General features: G+C 35.6%; 1 protein-coding gene across 1 annotated transcript; it reads right to left on the reverse strand.

The window, feature by feature from the left end:
- Window positions 1–3,475: 3,475 nt before the first annotated feature.
- On the reverse strand, window positions 3,476–17,517 carry LOC100889746 (adhesion G-protein coupled receptor G6). The gene is made up of 15 exons (XM_030996945.1): window positions 17,383–17,517; window positions 16,438–16,692; window positions 15,277–15,389; window positions 13,730–13,949; window positions 12,658–12,774; window positions 11,741–11,862; window positions 11,065–11,211; window positions 10,427–10,609; window positions 8,902–9,330; window positions 8,335–8,499; window positions 7,338–7,450; window positions 6,165–6,454; window positions 5,352–5,418; window positions 4,635–4,893; window positions 3,476–4,446 (listed from the first exon to the last, which is right to left on the reverse strand). The coding sequence occupies exons 2-15, from the start codon at window positions 16,460–16,462 to the stop codon at window positions 3,955–3,957; spliced, it is 2,742 nt and encodes a 913-aa protein (XP_030852805.1). The 5' UTR covers window positions 16,463–16,692; window positions 17,383–17,517; the 3' UTR covers window positions 3,476–3,954.
- Window positions 17,518–19,017: the final 1,500 nt, after the last annotated feature.

Genomic DNA, 19,017 nt, shown 5'->3' on the forward strand with positions numbered 1-19,017 from the left:
GATTTCCCAAAGTGGTTGTATATCTTTTTACAATTATTCTGACTTATACGAGTATCTGAATGCATTCGCTTGGAAACTCACCTGCCCCCAACAAAGGAATTAATAAATGAAGGTTAGATATTGGTCAATCTGTCGGTCAACTGAATCTGTGTCGCCATAGCCACTGGACCGTCTCTGTAGTGAAGGCATTATTGTTCTCAGCCCATTGACCTAGTTCGATTCCTGACGGAAACAATTTTTTGGTCAACCTTTCCAAAGATGTCAAAACTTCGATTTAAGCTACGCAACCTTTATTGTCTAATTTCCTTTCGCAATACCATTATATACAGATATATATTTATCATGTCATGACTAAAGGTGACTAAGAAGAAGTGTAAACAAAATTATCATACCATTATCATCATCATTATACTTTTTTTCAAAATAAAAAGACCTTTCTCTGAGTAATACACCACAATTTTTTTTTGAAGATCATGAATATACTTCGATAAGCTACCATGTATATAAATGTAGAAATATAATTTTGTCATTCAAATACAATAAACATAATAACATATACAAATTGATACAGATATATATTTTTCATGTCATGACTAAAAATGACTAAGAAGAAGTGTAAACAAAATTATCATACCATCATCATCATCATTATACTTTTTTTTCAAAATAAAAAGACCTCTTCTCTGAGTAATACACCACAATTTTTTTTTAAAGATCATGAATATACTTCGATAAGCTACCATGTATATAAATGTAGAAATATAATTTTGTCATTCAAATACAATAAACATAATAACATATACAAATTGATACAGATATATATTGATCATGTCATGACTAAAAATGACTAAGAAGAAGTGTAAACAAAATTATCATACCATCATCATCATCATTATATTTTTTCAAAATAAAAAGACCTCTTCTCTGAGTAATACACCACAATTTTTTTTGGGGGTCATGTTTCAATGAATTCCATATACACAAACACATATATACACAATGTTTACAAATACATGAATATATATTTTTCCAAGAGATTTCCCAAAGTGGTTGTATATCTTTTTACAATTATTCTGACTTATACGAGTATCTGAATGCATTCGCTTGGAAACTCACCTGCCCCCAACAAAGGAATTAATAAATGAAGGTTAGATATTGGTCAATCTGTCGGTCAACTGAATCTGTGTCGCCATAGCCACTGGACCGTCTCTGTAGTGAAGGCATTATTGTTCTCAGCCCATTGACCTAGTTCGATTCCTGACGGAAACAATTTTTTGGTCAACCTTTCCAAAGATGTCAAAACTTCGATTTAAGCTACGCAACCTTTATTGTCTAATTTCCTTTCGCAATACCATTATATACAGATATATATTTATCATGTCATGACTAAAGGTGACTAAGAAGAAGTGTAAACAAAATTATCATACCATTATCATCATCATTATACTTTTTTTCAAAATAAAAAGACCTTTCTCTGAGTAATACACCACAATTTTTTTTTGAAGATCATGAATATACTTCGATAAGCTACCATGTATATAAATGTAGAAATATAATTTTGTCATTCAAATACAATAAACATAATAACATATACAAATTGATACAGATATATATTTTTCATGTCATGACTAAAAATGACTAAGAAGAAGTGTAAACAAAATTATCATACCATCATCATCATCATTATACTTTTTTTTCAAAATAAAAAGACCTCTTCTCTGAGTAATACACCACAATTTTTTTTTAAAGATCATGAATATACTTCGATAAGCTACCATGTATATAAATGTAGAAATATAATTTTGTCATTCAAATACAATAAACATAATAACATATACAAATTGATACAGATATATATTGATCATGTCATGACTAAAAATGACTAAGAAGAAGTGTAAACAAAATTATCATACCATCATCATCATCATTATATTTTTTCAAAATAAAAAGACCTCTTCTCTGAGTAATACACCACAATTTTTTTTTGGGGGTCATGTTTCAATGAATTCCATATACACAAACACATATATACACAATGTTTACAAATACATGAATATATATTTTTCCAAGAGATTTCCCAAAGTGGTTGTATATCTTTTTACAATTATTCTGACTTATACGAGTATCTGAATGCATTCGCTTGGAAACTCACCTGCCCCCAACAAAGGAATTAATAAATGAAGGTTAGATATTGGTCAATCTGTCGGTCAACTGAATCTGTGTCGCCATAGCCACTGGACCGTCTCTGTAGTGAAGGCATTATTGTTCTCAGCCCATTGACCTAGTTCGATTCCTGACGGAAACAATTTTTTGGTCAACCTTTCCAAAGATGTCAAAACTTCGATTTAAGCTACGCAACCTTTATTGTCTAATTTCCTTTCGCAATACCATTATATACAGATATATATTTATCATGTCATGACTAAAGGTGACTAAGAAGAAGTGTAAACAAAATTATCATACCATTATCATCATCATTATACTTTTTTTCAAAATAAAAAGACCTTTCTCTGAGTAATACACCACAATTTTTTTTGAAGATCATGAATATACTTCGATAAGCTACCATGTATATAAATGTAGAAATATAATTTTGTCATTCAAATACAATAAACATAATAACATATACAAATTGATACAGATATATATTGATCATGTCATGACTAAAAATGACTAAGAAGAAGTGTAAACAAAATTATCATACCATCATCATCATCATTATATTTTTTCAAAATAAAAAGACCTCTTCTCTGAGTAATACACCACAATTTTGTTTTTAAAGATCATGAATATACTTTGATAAGCTACCGTGTATATAAATGTAGAAATATAATTTTGTCATTCAAATACAATAAACATTATACAGTCATTGACTGGCAGGGGTGTAATATAACATTATTTGGACCGCTGAAGGGAGTTATATTTCCCAAGTGGTTATATTTTCCCGAAGCGCGCAGCGCTGAAGGAAAATATGGTCACGAGGGAAATATAACTCCCTTCAGGTCCAAAGAATGTTATATACCCCCTGCCAATCAATAACTGTCATATAAGATAGCCTTGGTTTTTTTTTTGTGGGGGTGGGGGGGGGGGGGGGGGGGTCCATATTTTTTTTTGCCCGAATTTTTTTTCTTTTTTCGGGGACATTCAAAATCACGGAAAAATAATCTTTCGAGATAGTTCAAAAAAAAAAAAAAAAAACAATGTGGAAAAAATAATTTCAAGGGAAAAAAAAATCATTAACAAAAATTTGGAAAAAATTAAATGACCCTCGGTAATGGTGTAATGTGTGTAATAGGTGACATACAGTCCTCAAGAGGGCGACATGCATTGATTAAAAATATATTCATTTCACCAGCCAGGAAAATATAACCAACCAGGAAAATATAACAATTTGGATCCTCGCAATTGATATCACGTGACGAGCTCTGGACCAATCACATCTCGGTATCTGTCTAAGCTATCTAATATAATAACATATACAAATTGATACAGATATATATTGATCATGTCATGACTAAAAATGACTAAGAAGAAGTGTAAACAAAATTATCATACTATCATCATCATTATATTTTTTCAAAATAAAAAGACCTCTTCTCTGAGTAATACACCACAATTTTTTTTTAAAGATCATGAATATACTTTGATAAGCTACCATGTATATAAATGTAGAAATATAATTTTGTCATTCAAATACAGTAAATATAATAACATATACAAATTGATCACGAATATGTGAATATTATGACGGGATATTGGTAATTGTAAAATGCTCGGGGAAGGGGGGATATGGGGGAGGGGACGGCGCCCCGCCCACCCCTACCTTGTCTAGTATGCCAATATAAGGTCATGCTCTCTTAATAACTCCTTCTTATGGCTAATAAGTAAGAATGAATACATCGCGATACATTGCCACACTCAATTCGGGTAATTTAAATGGGTACCTGGCAGGAATTAATTCTTTGAATCCAGAGTAACACTGACCGAGTCAGCATCCGTGGTGTAGGAGACATCATCACCTCTCTTAGTGGCATCTGTGACAGATACATCAAGAGGGAGACTAACCGTCACAACATCAGTGCTTGTTGCATCACGATCCGTGTGCTTTTTCTGTTCCTCTGAGGAACTTTGGATATCTGTGTTCATAGGTGGTGTGGCCCCTTCCTCAACCTGGCTTACATCATAGGTCGGATTGAACATACACATAGGATCGGGATTGTTGTCTTTGGTAGGCAACAAGTAATTATCCGAGGCTACTGGGCCAGCTGAAGAGGATGGCGCCGTCGAGCTCACCAAACCGCTGGTAGTGCTTGCTCCTTTCGTTAGGAACTTGTCAAAACAAGTTAGCCCCCATTTCTTACGGATGTGAGGCTTCCGGACGCAGTAGAGTAGAAAGATGAAAAATCCTTGGAAGGAGTTAAGGACGACGAAGATTGGCTGAGCCACCTGTTAAACGCAAATGTTTCAGAAATTATAAATTATGTATATGGCATTCTATCTCTCATGTTCTTCAGATACTAAATATAAAAAGAGGTATTGTTGGTGTATTTAATTTTCATAACTGAGCTTTCAGGATATTTTTTAGAAGAGATATATACCACACAGGAGTTATCTTTGAAGCTATTTGGCTTTACCTGACTGAAAAATGGGATCAAAAGAAGATATCCAGTGACCCAGGTCAGACCGAGCAGGAGCAAGATGCAGATCGCGTTCTGGACGCGTACGATAGTCTCTCGACGTTCTTCCTTAGCCTCTCCTTTCACCCGACCAGTGATGTTGGCTGACCGGATCAATTGTCGAACCACCAGGATGAAGATGACAATGTTGATGAGGAGGATGATGGACATGGGAATCAGGAGACCACCGATTTGAGCCCAGAATTGTAGAAAGCATCTGTTTATAGTAAATATGTATTTTGTAAAGTGACTGAATTTAATCAATCTATACTGACTATCTTAGCGATAGTTATACGAAATGTCCATGGTCCTCAAACGTTTTAAATGAAGAATTGTCATTGTTCATTATCTCCCATTATTTATTTTGGAAAGACCAAACTTCGTTGTCCTCTCCGTTACCAAAACAACTGAGATTTTAGTATGTGTGGTAGCTGTCTTAAGTTGGTGGCCTTTCTAGCGCTTGGATCACACCACATACCCGCGAAAGTGATACTTAGATACCAAGTCCAGATCATAAGTGCATACCTGTTAACTCATGAATACCAAATGCCTATAAACTAGATTAAATTAGAGAAACGTGATTTTGCTTAATCCGAAGGTTGAAGATCGTTAGGTGTACCCTATGCTATAAAGCAATCCAATATTCCAGCTCAACTTCCAAGTATTACCACTTACAGATCATCACGAGCATAAGAGCCTCTAGCAATAGCTCCGGTAAGAACCACGATGAAAGCAGGAATCCCTGAAATGACATACGTGTATGAGAAAAATTCATTTTGTTTAGTCATTCCTAATACGCCTACATTGGACATGGGCCTAACTTGTTCCTTTCCCCGTTACTTCAATATGTCTACTCATGCTATCGTTGTGCTGTCCAACTCACAAGTTTTTTCCCAAGGTTATGGCGACGCTGATTATTTTTTTAATGAATTAGATGTCGTGATTATTATGCTCTCTGGGGTTTAGAGTCTTCTTTGTACAAATCACATGACAATATGAATGATAATAATGAAACAATTACACATAAATGGCAAAAATGACGAATTCATGTGCATTAGTATTTGATGCCTGTTGGACTATAGTTCGTCCTAATGTGATCTTTCTATACTTAATGACCCTCCAGTTAGCATGGCTAAATGAATGTTATATCCGAGTAGAGTTTTTGATTTATTTTGTTCATTATGAAACAGACAAAAAAATAAACATTTCCTTAGTATATTAATTTAAAAAGAGTTTCCTTTGAACGTCCTTTCTTCATTATTTTGATTGCGGAAGGTTGATCGCAGCAGAGCAGGTTGTCGCACCTTGCTAAACTCATTTTTCTATGTATACTTTCAGTACCTACATGTATAATTTCAAACAAGCCGGTCGAAGGTTTCTGTTCTAGAGACATCTACAATTATTTATGTAAGCGAAAAAACAAGCATTTCATGTCAGAAGCACGCACTATTCCCAGAAAAAAAAGATGTAAGGAAACAAATATCCTACCCCATGCAGCTAAGAAAGCCTTGATCATAAACTTCTGGATGTAGGTGTTAAAGATCTTCACAATGACGAGGTAGGTATTGTACCCTTCCACACCCATCCATGCAATGGAGGACAAAACGAAGTAGTGAACTAGGGCCGTCAGGAACCCACAGGGTCCAGCTTGGACCTCGCGATAATCATAATCTCTGATAGAATCCAGAGAAATCATGATGACAAATGTCGTGTAGAGACACAGCAAGGTCAGGCACAGACAGATGAAGATCTGGTTAGTCTGTTTGGTCCTCAAATCCCTATCAAGATTATAACATTAAAATTAGGTTAGGAAAGCGTCAAAGCGATACTATACCATGCATGTACAAGTTTACCATCACTTCACAGCAACATATAAGTAAGAAAGGGCATACAACAAGAACAACAAAGAAAAAAAAAAGTGGAAAATGTGTGTGAAATGTAGGAAATTACGTGATTTTGTTCTAGTATTACTTGGCGCAAACCCTCAAAATGGCGACGCATGTTGAATAAAATCAATTTGGGTGTAACTATTCACGATGATGTCAAATTAGAAAAATATGTACGCCAAAGTTGTTCGAAATTAATATGATTCCTATTCTATACAAACTGCACACCATGAAGCAGAGGATTTGATCTACGAAGTTGATAGAATATCAATATATAATATTGATATGATATTAACAAATGAATATTGTTACCTATGTATTACCCTCGTCACACAACCCTCACATCACCAAGCAAGTAATCATATTATGACTGTTTCTCTTCTTCTTCTTCTTCTTCTTCTTCTTCTTCTTCTTCTTCTCCCCTTCCTCTTTCCCCTCCTCATCCCCTTTCTATCACGAACTGTACATTGTTGATAGCAGTTCGCACCAGCCCTGCTGGTTCAAACAGAAGTGATACTAAACAGCACTGTGCTGCAAGTTTACACGTATTTCACAAATTATTTGATTACGAGATAATTTGTAAACAGCGGGGGCATATTTAAAGTTGCATGATTATTCAATAAATTTTAAAACTGCATCTATTTCATAGTCTATGTAAACATTCTTTGTTCAAGAGCTTCCAACTAAAATCGAAGATAGAAAGGCCAGAGCATAATTACAAATTTTGTCTCCGTTGCATTACTTGAATAATTGCATATTTTTTTAATGAGCTCACTTGTTCCACAGGTAGGTTGCCAATGTGACAAGAAGACTGAAGATAGAAATACAGCATCCAATGTAAGTCAGGATGTTGTATGCCTCGGTAAATGTCTCCTGTCTATGAATATCCTGTAACACGAAAGACATTTGAGCTCAAACTGAAACATCTTCTTCGAATGCTCGAATGGAACTGATTATTTGAAATGAGCTATCATAAAGTCTCAGTGTCGTTAATTGAAAACTGAGAAATTAGGCGTTTATTCAAATAGAAAGGGGTGGAAATTCATATTCCTGATGGAAAAAAGAAAAGGATTTAACTTTACTATCTTTTACACAAGAGTCCATACCTTCTAACTTTATTTGATATGAAGAGTGGGCATATTATTCATACCCAATTCAAGACCAATAAATAAGTTGTTTTGTATAAGAGCAGAAAAATAACAAGAACAGAATGGCAAAAGTTTGAAATAAATCGGACCAATAGTAAGGAAGTTATGAATGTTTGAAATATGAGATCACTAAGTCTATGCGAATCTCTAACTGGTAGTTTGGTCAGTGGATTGTGACGTAGGACGTGGATAACTCTCCCATTTTCCGTGTACACAAATGTCATTAATTTCTGTTTTTCTCATAAGTTCCTTCTCCATTGGGGCTCTACTCAAAATACATTATAGATAGCATATAGGTCTCCTAAAAAGAATAGACCCTCCTGAGCAAGAATTTTTGAAAGTTTAAACTTTAGTCATTTTATATGTTGGACAGATCAGAGGTAGCCCGGCACTACATCACATTGACATTACCGCTTCAGCCAATTTGAAGTGCCCATTCGTGCCCCAAATTCCATAACTTTCATATATTTAGTCAGATATAATTGAAAATGTTATCAGTTGCTTCTCTGATTTTTCTGCTTTCTTTTAGAGTAGATTTCTATTTGGGGTGGATTTTAGTTGTCCGGGGAGAAGTTAAATGGTGATAAAGGATATAAAAAAACTGCCAGATTGCTTTGCACTGACCATTATAACAGCGAAGTTGGTAAGATGATCACACGCACAGCGCACGCCCTCCTCATCATAGCTATTATCAGATGATGCGATTCCAGGAACAAGAACACATCCGTCTCGGGACCAATCTGCTTCCTTCTCATCCCAGAATGAACACATGGGTTTCACGTATCCAGACTATACAACAGCAAAACAAAAAACAGCAAAAAATGAAAGGACGAAGAATAATAATAAATATATATATAATATTCAGTTTTTTAAATAGCGCCCAATACATCGATACAACGTTGTGTCTAAGCGCTTTACAGATATAGTATCAAATCAAATTTGTTAGATAAAGCATGACAGAAGAATGATCAACAATTTCGATTGGTATATTTTAAAAGCCCAACTATGAGGGGAATCAAACAAAGGAGTTAAAAAGAAAAAAAAAATGGCTTGAAATACATGTTATTTGCAATTTTCACCAAAATGTGTATGTCTACGAATTTAATTATCAATAAATACTGCTAAAGGCAGATTACAAATACGTATAATAAATGAAAAAAATGCTATCCTGCCATTTGTTATAGTTCTTACCTCTATTGTAGTGAAGGTAAAATTGATGGATTCGGTCAAGGCTGCTACTTTCCCTTCACCAATACTGAGAGAAATCACGGGCGAGTTAGCCGATCGATTGAAGCCTTCATTATCTGCACTTATTTTGCGCAATGACTTAGAAATGAACAGGGCTGGACTTGAAAATACATTGAAGTTGATCCGGATGTATTCACCACTGTCATTCGACGGCGATCGTGAGCGTGGGGCCGTGGACGAAATGACGGATGAAACTGAAGGTGGAATGTTGACCTGAGCGATGATGTCTGATCTGGTAGCTATTACGTCATCGCGGTCATCTTGGGTCGGAGCACTTATGGTAATATTGGATTTGGTCAGGTCTGAAAGACTGGATCCAACTAGCGAAAGCACGATACCACGCATTACGTTGTCAGCAGGTACACTCTGGACCTGTTATGTGAATTAAAACTTCAATATTTGATTTGCTTTCATTTCGAATTGACCATAGCTATTCCTTACAGCACTATTAATCCCTCGAGATCTTTACGCTCCCAAAACCTAGATTACTTGTTCTTCCAGCTAAATATAAGTAGGCGAAGGGAACCTCAGGCAGGGTCTTCTCTGTGGAATGCCTCGAAAGACTAGTAAAAGCAGGTTAGTTGAGGTGTTCATAAATAATCTAGACAAAAACATTTCCTCTTTGCACAAGTGCGCCTTGCGCGATATAAAGTGGATTTGGCACCCCACAAATCATCATCATCATCATTATAATCATTGTTATTATCATTATCATTTTTATTGTAATCAATAGTATTGTAACAATTACTATCTATAAATCGAAGGTGGGGGAGGAAACCTTCGCTATGGATTCGCTATCTTAATACGTTTCTATTTGAATTGGAATATAATTAATTGTTCCCTCTCACTTAAGTATGATCAATCTTCTGAAGTTTTCTGGGTATAATGCAGATGCTTTAAAATGATTTATCCTTTGCAATAGTCCACCTTCATTACTTTATTTCAAGTGGGTTTGGCGCCTTGCAAATCTTATATTATTATCATTATCAGCATCATGCATAATCATTACTTTTACTATTAGTAGTAGTATCATCATTCTAATCAATATTATAATTATTATTATTTGTATTATCAATATTATGTATATGTAGTATTGTTTTAATTATTTGTTATTAAAACATAATAATTATTATTAATGAGTATAGGTCGAAAAAGAGGCGATTAGCACCATGCACGTGCAGGTGCATTAAAGTAAGGCACCCCCAAATTTTAAAAAAATGTGATGTATCCCGCAACATAAAAGCACAAACTATAAAGAAAAATGGTGGGAGTGTTGCACCTTGTTGGGTTGAACAAGACCACAAATGGATGAATGGCAGTGTCGATTTTATTGTTTTTGTTTTTGCTGTTCTTGAAACTACATGCAAACAATTGCATAACTTTTGACATAAACTTGGATATGATTCTACAGTCCTGGTTAAAATCAAATTAATTGTTCAAAGCCAATATAATATAACATTAAAATCACCTGTACGGCTACATTTGGCTGCTGAATGTTGAGCATCCCACCATCGGCAACCTCCACACGACTGATTTGTTCCTCAAAAGCCTGGACAAATTTACTTATTGCCCCACCTTCTTCAGCGGCTTCAAGTTCCTCTGTTTCTACCTGAGCTATATTGCTCGCAATACTCGTTATAAACTCTGTTACCTGTCAAATTAAACACAAAAGATAAACAAATATTTAAACTGATTGTAGGGGAAAGTTGCCAAATGTCGGAAATCAAACTGAATGACGATAGTTTATTACATGACAGTCTTAACACACAGCTGTTTTTTTAAAAGCTATTACACAACCTCTGGAAGGAGCAACCGCCAAGGGGTCAGAAAGATATAAAAGGACAGTGACAGACCAAAAGTTAAAAAGAGAGTCAGAAACAGGGTTAGCCTCTAGTAAATTCTTCATTCATATTAGCTTCAAGGTTTCCAATATTGTTAAAACCGGTTATGGGATTTACCTCTTTCACATCTATGATTTTTTTTACATGTATCGCACGGAAGACTCCAATATTTTTCCCTTTCTAGATAATCATTGGAACATAATACAATTCACCATCCATCTTAACTTCATGTTCAATAGGATTAGTTTGGCATTTTGAAGAATACCTCTTCACTTGTAAGATTTTGTTGCACAATGTTTGATGTTATCTCTGCCACAAAAGTGATGTCATCTGATGTGATATCTTCGATGTTGGAAGTAACAGATGATACCTGTTGGCTCACTTCACCTGCGTTTTCCTCATTTACGATTACCTACAATTTGAGGGAAAATGTTTTACAAAAGTTACAGCATATACATTTTAGGTGATCGACTCATTAAGGTAATAAAAAAGTTGCGAACATATTTCACTTATAATATTGCAATGATACACTTTAGGTTTATTATCAGTAAACCATCTTTATTACACTAAAAATCGTCCAATACATTTGTGAATGGAATGACATTAAAACAATCAGTAATAGTGATGGACCGTGGGCTATTAATTACCTATTAGGCATGATTTGATAGTTTACAAATGAAGAGTAGGGGTACACTCAAAAATGTTATTAAGAACAGAACAAGAGTGGGTATTCATTGTACACAATATCGGGTAAAATAATATACCAAATTGGGTGAAATCATTTTATTTTATATAAAAGAAAATTATCAAACTTTGTTCAGGTTGTAAAGATAAGTGGTACCTACAACATAGTAATCACAATTGCGTTACATGCTATATCAAGAATTAAAAAACCGCCTTTTTTCAATAATCATAATTTTGAAAAGAAAAATGGTAAAAACCTCTGCAATTTCGGTGAGAATATCTGTGACATTTCTAAATGGTCCGCAATTATCCACGGGTTGCCAGTGGCTCTGGGTAATACCATCGCCGATACACAGAGCCCGTCCAATGGGTTCATTGGCTGTTAGGTGTTAAACAAAATATATACATATATTATATACATCGTAAAAACACTGGCAAACAATTATTACCATATATTAAGAAACGTATCAAGAAGTACTGTCTATGAATGAGATTCTCTCAAGTAATTCATGACTCTGGAACTATTCAACACATACAACAACATGCGGGGATCTAGAATATGAATTGGGTCGGAGGGTTGGGTGCTTGGGGTTCCTGTATTCCATTTTTACGTGTGCCTCGCATAAATTCAGTTTTATTCAAGAAACAATTTGGGGCTTGACTATTTATAGGGAGAAGCTTTGAGCCTCCAAGCCCCCATCTTGATTCGCTAGTGTTCAATCATGAAGTGAAAACAACTTTATCGGTCGGACATCATGACACCAAGGCTATTTTGGGAAATATTATTGCAGGTAAATGAGTCGTTTTCCATTCGACAGTCATTACAGTTTTAATTGAATTCGCGTCATAGCTTTAACAATCAACACCGTTCACAAACTCCAGCTACTTTTGCAAGCCTTTAGACCTGTTCACATATTACGCGGTAAAAATCATGACGTAAAGAGTAATACGCGTTATCTTTTGACACAGAGATAAGTTACTATGCCTAAGGCATTTGCGGCGCGCGGTTACCATTCATTCACACGTTTAAAAACAGAAACCGCGGTAGCTTTTTTGCGGCGGTTTGCCACATCTAAACAACCTTTAGGAAAATTATGATATTAGTCGTGCTATTTAACCTAATCCTTTGTTTACTTTCTGGAATTAAAATATATGAATGACAATGAAAACCAACCTTGAGTAGTGTTGAATGGACACATTCCAGTTGAATTTGCCCATGTTCCGTTTTCACCCACCGGAAATTCGACTTTTTCAAACCGAGGAGAAATCCATGAGATATTCTGGCAAATAGCTTCATAAAACGAAAGAATAAAAAAAGCATTTTAAAGAGAAAACGTTTGAACGAAATTCAATTCAATGTTTGTCTACAATAAAAGGATTGCTTTCTCCAAGAGGTGCCTAATGTTATGTTAAGGATGCTTAAACATGCAGCGAGAAGGCGACTTGTTTAACTCGCGAAGGCGCAATGATTAAGACTTGCCGCCTTCTCTTATTCTTTTCTCAACTTAAACAAGGCGCCTTAGCTAATTTTTAGCAACTCGCCTTCATGTTTTCGCGGCCTTTACAAGACGCCTTGGTAAGTATTATCTAGTTGCCTTTTCACATTCTCGTCTTAGGCATGGAGACTTGGCGACTTGAACAACTCGCTTTCTCGCCTGCTTGGCCCTAGCGAGGCGCCTTGGCAAGTTAAACAAGTCGCCTTCTCTCTGAACGTTAAAGCTTCCGTACAATGCAACGAATTTGATAACTATAAACAAGAAGGCAAATTAAGGAGTACTTAATCAAATGAAGGACCAGAAGGCCGCAAAAACTTTGAATGATCCGTTTGCACATACGCACACAAACACGCACGCACATAAGTATGTGTATATATATATATATATATATATATATATATATATATATACATGTATAAGTAATACATACCTACGTCTATGTGTGCGTGCGTGTGTGTGTTTGTGTGTGTACACCTCTTGCGTTTCGAATTACCTAACGTAGGAATGCCACACGTCCTGTTGGGTGGCGTGTCCAGCATAGCCCTATCCCTCCTCTTTGAAAGCCCATGTAAAATAAATACTTGCAAAGAGTAATAACATAAGGGCGGGACAAAATACGCTATGAACTCTGTTTTTTCGCGTCCCCTATACTATCCGCCATCTCTTTATGGATACCCCACGTCTTTATACACAATGCTGAATATTATACATTGACTGTTAGAACTATATGTATATGAATGAAATTGGTACCGATATCTTGAACTGAAATGGTGTTGGAATCGAGAAAACCATTCGATTCATTGGCTAGACTCTCAAGAGATAGACCGATAAGATCTTGTGTCTCCAGTGCCGTCATATTGGTCTGCTCGATGTAGATATTCATGTCAGCTTTGACGCTTCCTGGTCTCAGGGCTCTGCATACTACTGTTACGCCCTCCAACCCAGTGCTGGTTCGGAGGCCTTGAGCCATCTTTACACAGGTACAAATAAACAAACAGAAAAGATAAAATATTTAATAGCTAATTCCCTATCTAAGACTAATACTCTTTTGTAACTTCTTAAAGTATACGTCATAACCGAAAACCCTCCGCATGCAATATTTTGTTTATACTTTATTCATAAGCTATACTTGTGGAAGAACTGTATTTTGAAAAAAATGAAAGTACTGAATTGTATCTGTACCATAAGTATGAAGCGGTGCTGTGAAAGAACTGAGATGACCGTTCGAAATTTTGGATAGCTTTTGCTGGGATTTAACTACATGTTTATTATGAAGTTTTACAATCATGAAAGAGAAAGTTGAGTACTAGTAAAGGTGACAAGTAATTGTTGAGCTTAATCATTCTGTTGTCTCAGTTTGGACAGTCTCAGTTGAAGTATGAAGCGGTGCTGTGAAAGAACTGAGATGACCGTTCGAAATTTTGGATAGCTTTTGCTGGGATTTAACTACATGTTTATTATGAAGTTTTACAATCATGAAAGAGAAAGTTGAGTACTAGTAAAGGTGACAAGTAATTGTTGAGCTTAATCATTCTGTTGTCTCAGTTTGGACATAATGGAAGAATGTCATAGAAAAAAGTGTCCCCTGAAAATAATGGTTCTCATGGTTTAAAAGCCCTCATATTCGAAATATAAGGCGAAAGCCAGATGTGTCTCTGGCATCTCTGACCAAATTACATGAATCTCGTTAAAGAGCATCACTGACTCAATCGTGCACCTACAAACAACGTATTTAAAGTTATAAATCGTACATGATTATTGTGGGTTAAAACTTATAGCTTAACCGAAAATAATCTTAAGTAAGTTTGGACATAATAGAATAAACAGTTGCAAAGTTATTTGTCACAAGAGAGCTCACAGAATAATTAGCTTTGACCTTATAATGTGACCCTCGACAGCACATGAGAAGGTTTCCCAAGTGCATATCTTTCTCAAGTTTGTTCACAAAAGCATTTGCTTATCGGGTTATTTGTCCTGAGAGAGCCTAATTTTGCAGATAAACTTTAAAATATGTGACCGTCGACGGAGGGAGAATGCTTTTCAGATCCCTAAGTCTAGTCACCACCTTCGGAAGGTGAGACAATGATGGACAAAGCTGAAAATGTTCATGCTAAATGCATGTGCTATCAGTTTTTCCCCAATTGCTAATAGGAAAGTTGTTTCTCAATGTAATCGCATTCTAGAAATTCAACTGTATATTTTAACCCCAAAACAATATTAGGCCTTGCCTTGCAGAAAATCAAAAGAATGGGGCAGGCATTATAGATATACACCAATTAATTTTAGGATATACTTACAAAGATGCTGATGTTGAACGCTGTTTCTTTATAGAGTTCAGAAGTTTTGTCATGAAGCTCGTCTCGGAATGTAATGGCAAATTTAGCATTCAAAACTTGTATATTGGTCAGATCTGAAAATGCAAACATATATAACAAGAATCAGTGGCAGATTAAGGGGACGGCACAGGGTGACACAACATCCCACGGGCCGAAGCAGAGGGGAGGGTGATCAGGTGATAGGATGGTAATTAGCAAGGAAATGACCGACGACTGAGGGGGGGGGGGGGGGGGGGTGAGGGGAGCCTCGTTGGAGCATGTTTTAGGTTTAAAAAAGAGCAGCAAAATCCTGATGTGTTTTCTGTAGCTTGCTACATAATTTTTGGTGCCCCCCTCCCCCATCCGAAAATAACCCCCCTCCCTGTTCATTGAAGGGAAAGTCTACCCTGATAATAAGTTAGTTTTTAATAAAAGCAGAATTTTTCGGGGGGGGGGGGACTAATTGTCCTTAGGGGTAATTTTCCGGGGGGAATTGTCCGGGGGGGGGTAATTGTCACGCTGGTAATTGGTCGGGGGAGATTGTCCATGCAGGGGGTAATTGTCCTAGAATCATATTTTGGTGGTTGTTTCAACTGAAGTTTTATGAAGACAAATGCTGTTTACGTTGATCTGAAATAAAATCAATATAAACGAGTTTCGAATTAATGATACATTCATTATTTGCAAAGTTTAGGGACAAAGAAAAAAATACACAGGCCCACAATACTTTTGTTTACTACTGAGGATTTGTCAGTCTTTACTATCGTAGGCCTGCTAGCTCAATGCCGCCCGCATGAAGCTTCTCGCAATCACAAGGGTATTCCCCACGTTTCGAGGGCAGATATAAAAGCTTGCTAGAGTACATAGGTCGTCTTGATGAAAGGCTACACACAATCCTAAACACAACCCTGAATATAGGGTCTAAAAGAACATAAGCAGAAGGAAAGGGAATAGAAAGAGAAAGAATCCTAAAAATAGTCATTTAAGACATGAAATTGTACATATGTATATACCGGTATATAAATAATTCATAAAATAGTGTGTGGCAAAAAAGTCAACTGTGACTGATTGCCAAACAAAATCAAATCAAGAAGAAGAAGAATTTGTTATTTTCTGTGGTTAGCCTCATGTAAAGTTTTTTACCTTTGACATAGACAGACGCTCGCATTGTGTCCAAAGTTTCTCCACTTCTCCCTGAACCTCGACAGAAGTAATATCCGATGTCACTGGGACCGACAGACTGGATTATCAAAGAATTCTGATTTTCACTGTTGGGCAAAAGGACATCATCTTTGTACCAGTGGTATCGCTTGGCATTGTTGAAACTACATGTCAGCTCCACATTGGCATTGATGTTGACTATCTGGCTTGACGGATGGACAGAAACCTCCAAAGGAACTGTATTCCAAGTAGGAATTAGAACATACCACGGCGAATGAGGTCATTTCATTATCAATAATGGTGATGAAAATGATAATGGAGGTGATGACAATTACATAAATAGAAATGATAAAAATAATAGTAATAATAACAAAAATAATAATGAGGAGAAGAGGAAGAAGGAGAAGAGGAGTAATAAAAAAAAAAAAAACACAAAAAACAACAACAAAGCAATACAAATTTTTATGATAACAATAATAGTAATAATAATAATGATAATAATAACATTGATAATATTGATAGAAATAATACTAATACCCATATACTACTACTACTACTACTCATTATAATAATAATGATAATATTTATTAAAAAATAATAATAACAGGTACATTTAAATATATGTAAATACCCAGGGAATGTACCGACGAAATAGTGTTATGAGCCCTACACTTGCTACAAGGCCCTGAAAGCATTCAAGGAATAAATTCCTAATATGTTTCTATTTTCCACAACTGAAAAGACATTTGATTTATTATCCAGAAATGGAAAGGTGTTTCATCATTTCTGGGGGTAAAAACATTGAATCAAATCACTTTCCAAATTGTAGTTACTATTCAGCAGTTTTACGAAACGATGTGAAGCATGGATGTGCACAACGTATTATAACATTTCAAAGATATAAGTAAATCCAACCATATGACTTACGGGTTGGCTCATCACAATGGATCCCCTCATAATGATCTTGGCATTCACACTCGTACTGTTCTTGTCCAATGTGGCGACAGACACCATTGACGCACGGGTTTCGTTGGGAGCAAGGATCAGAGTTACTGTCAAAAGTTAGTTTTAGTAAAATTGTAGTAGCATAGAACTTACGAATGAATGTGTGCAGATTTATTCCTCAGTTTCCTGGGCACCATTGTTTAGACATATTGTTATGATTTATTTACTGTTAAGAGATGAAGGGGGTAATCTCAAAGAAGGAGAATATGCAAAAAAAATCAACCATTAACAACAGTTTGGGAGTTCCCAATGTTAGTCGCGGCGAAAAAGACTAAGATCATTATACTTTCCAAGGGTTCATTTTTGTCAAAAGTTATTTTATTATTAAGTAACCATTGCTTTCCTTTAAATCTACATATTATTTGACTATACGAAGAATCCCGATAGCACTTAACGTATGTTACAATATATGTCCATATCTGTACCACAAAAAGGTCCAGTAAATCCCGAAGCACATGTACATGCATTGTTCTCACAGGTACCTCCGTTCAGACATGGGTTGCTACCAGAACAGTCAACTACAGAGAGGAGAGAAAATATGCTAAATTAATGAACAATATTTGCGTTCACCGTTTTGTAACTATAATCTTGCTAATGAGTTTTTACGCCTTGTTGGGTTAGGTTTTTGAATCTGAGACTCTGGTCTCATTTCGTCTGATCTAGATGTCGTCGTTGCTTCTGTGGATCAATATTGTGTCTATTCAACGTTTGGTAGTGTGATCTCTTGGATCGATTTCATGTTGTTTTGTGCTCGACATTTGCTGTTTGTAGTACTTGTACATCTTGTACAGTCTTTGAGGCTTAATATCTTGAGTCTTTGGTTAATTTGGGCTAAGTTACAGTTATTGGTCTAGTCCTGGTTTCAATATGGACTAGTCAATGCTCACTTCGTGCTAGATGTAAGTCGATAAATAAACGCCTGTTGCAATTAGCGAAAATAACCAACACATGTTTCGCGCTGTGCCAACCTAGTATTTTACATCAGACTACATATTTAAAATTAAACTATACTTGACATACTTTAAAATAAATTTATGTTATCTAAACTTATTCAAACTAAACCAAGCTAAACTGAATTAAATTAAATGTGTTATCTAAACACAAATATTTTAAAGTTGATTTGGCTGTTTCAGCATATGAGAGAAAGTGAAAGCGAGGAATGATTTGAGTTGATTTTCACTACAGTTTTTCTAGTGAGAAGGGTAAATATTCTGTGGCAGTTGTATTCCTAGTGCTATTAATAATTTTATCTCTAGTTATTTGATTGTTTTTGTGTCTGCATAGAGGCAGCAGATGTTTTTCGCCATAAGGGTTGCTATCCTTTTCTTTTCTTGTTATGAGTTGATGCCAGAAATGTTACTTGTTACAATGTATATACAAATTAAAGATTTCATGGTCTTCAGCAAAGTTTTCAGTCCATATTTCTTTTAACAACAATTAAAAGAATTGAAAACAATTTGGATATTAGATTTGTTTTTAAAGTAAAAAAAAAAAGAAAAAAAAAGGGGGGGGGGGGAGAATCACCTTTAAAACACAATGCTAACATTAAAGCCTGTT

Source organism: Strongylocentrotus purpuratus, unplaced genomic scaffold (genome assembly GCF_000002235.5).
Source record: "Strongylocentrotus purpuratus isolate Spur 01 unplaced genomic scaffold, Spur_5.0 spur5_scaffold_3, whole genome shotgun sequence".
Taxonomy (NCBI): domain Eukaryota; kingdom Metazoa; phylum Echinodermata; class Echinoidea; order Camarodonta; family Strongylocentrotidae; genus Strongylocentrotus; species Strongylocentrotus purpuratus.

Excerpts from the sequence above, each read along its gene's own strand:
- LOC100889746 (XM_030996945.1), bottom strand. The coding sequence starts at position 16,462 with ATGCGAGCGTCTGTCTATGTCAAAG. Across the intron at positions 6,455-7,337 it reads GCAACCTACCTGTGGAACAA|GGATTTGAGGACCAAACAGA; the intron begins GTGAGCTCATTA and ends TAATCTTGATAG. Across the intron at positions 4,894-5,351 it reads TCTTATGCTCGTGATGATCT|ATGCTTTCTACAATTCTGGG; the intron begins GTAAGTGGTAAT and ends TACTATAAACAG.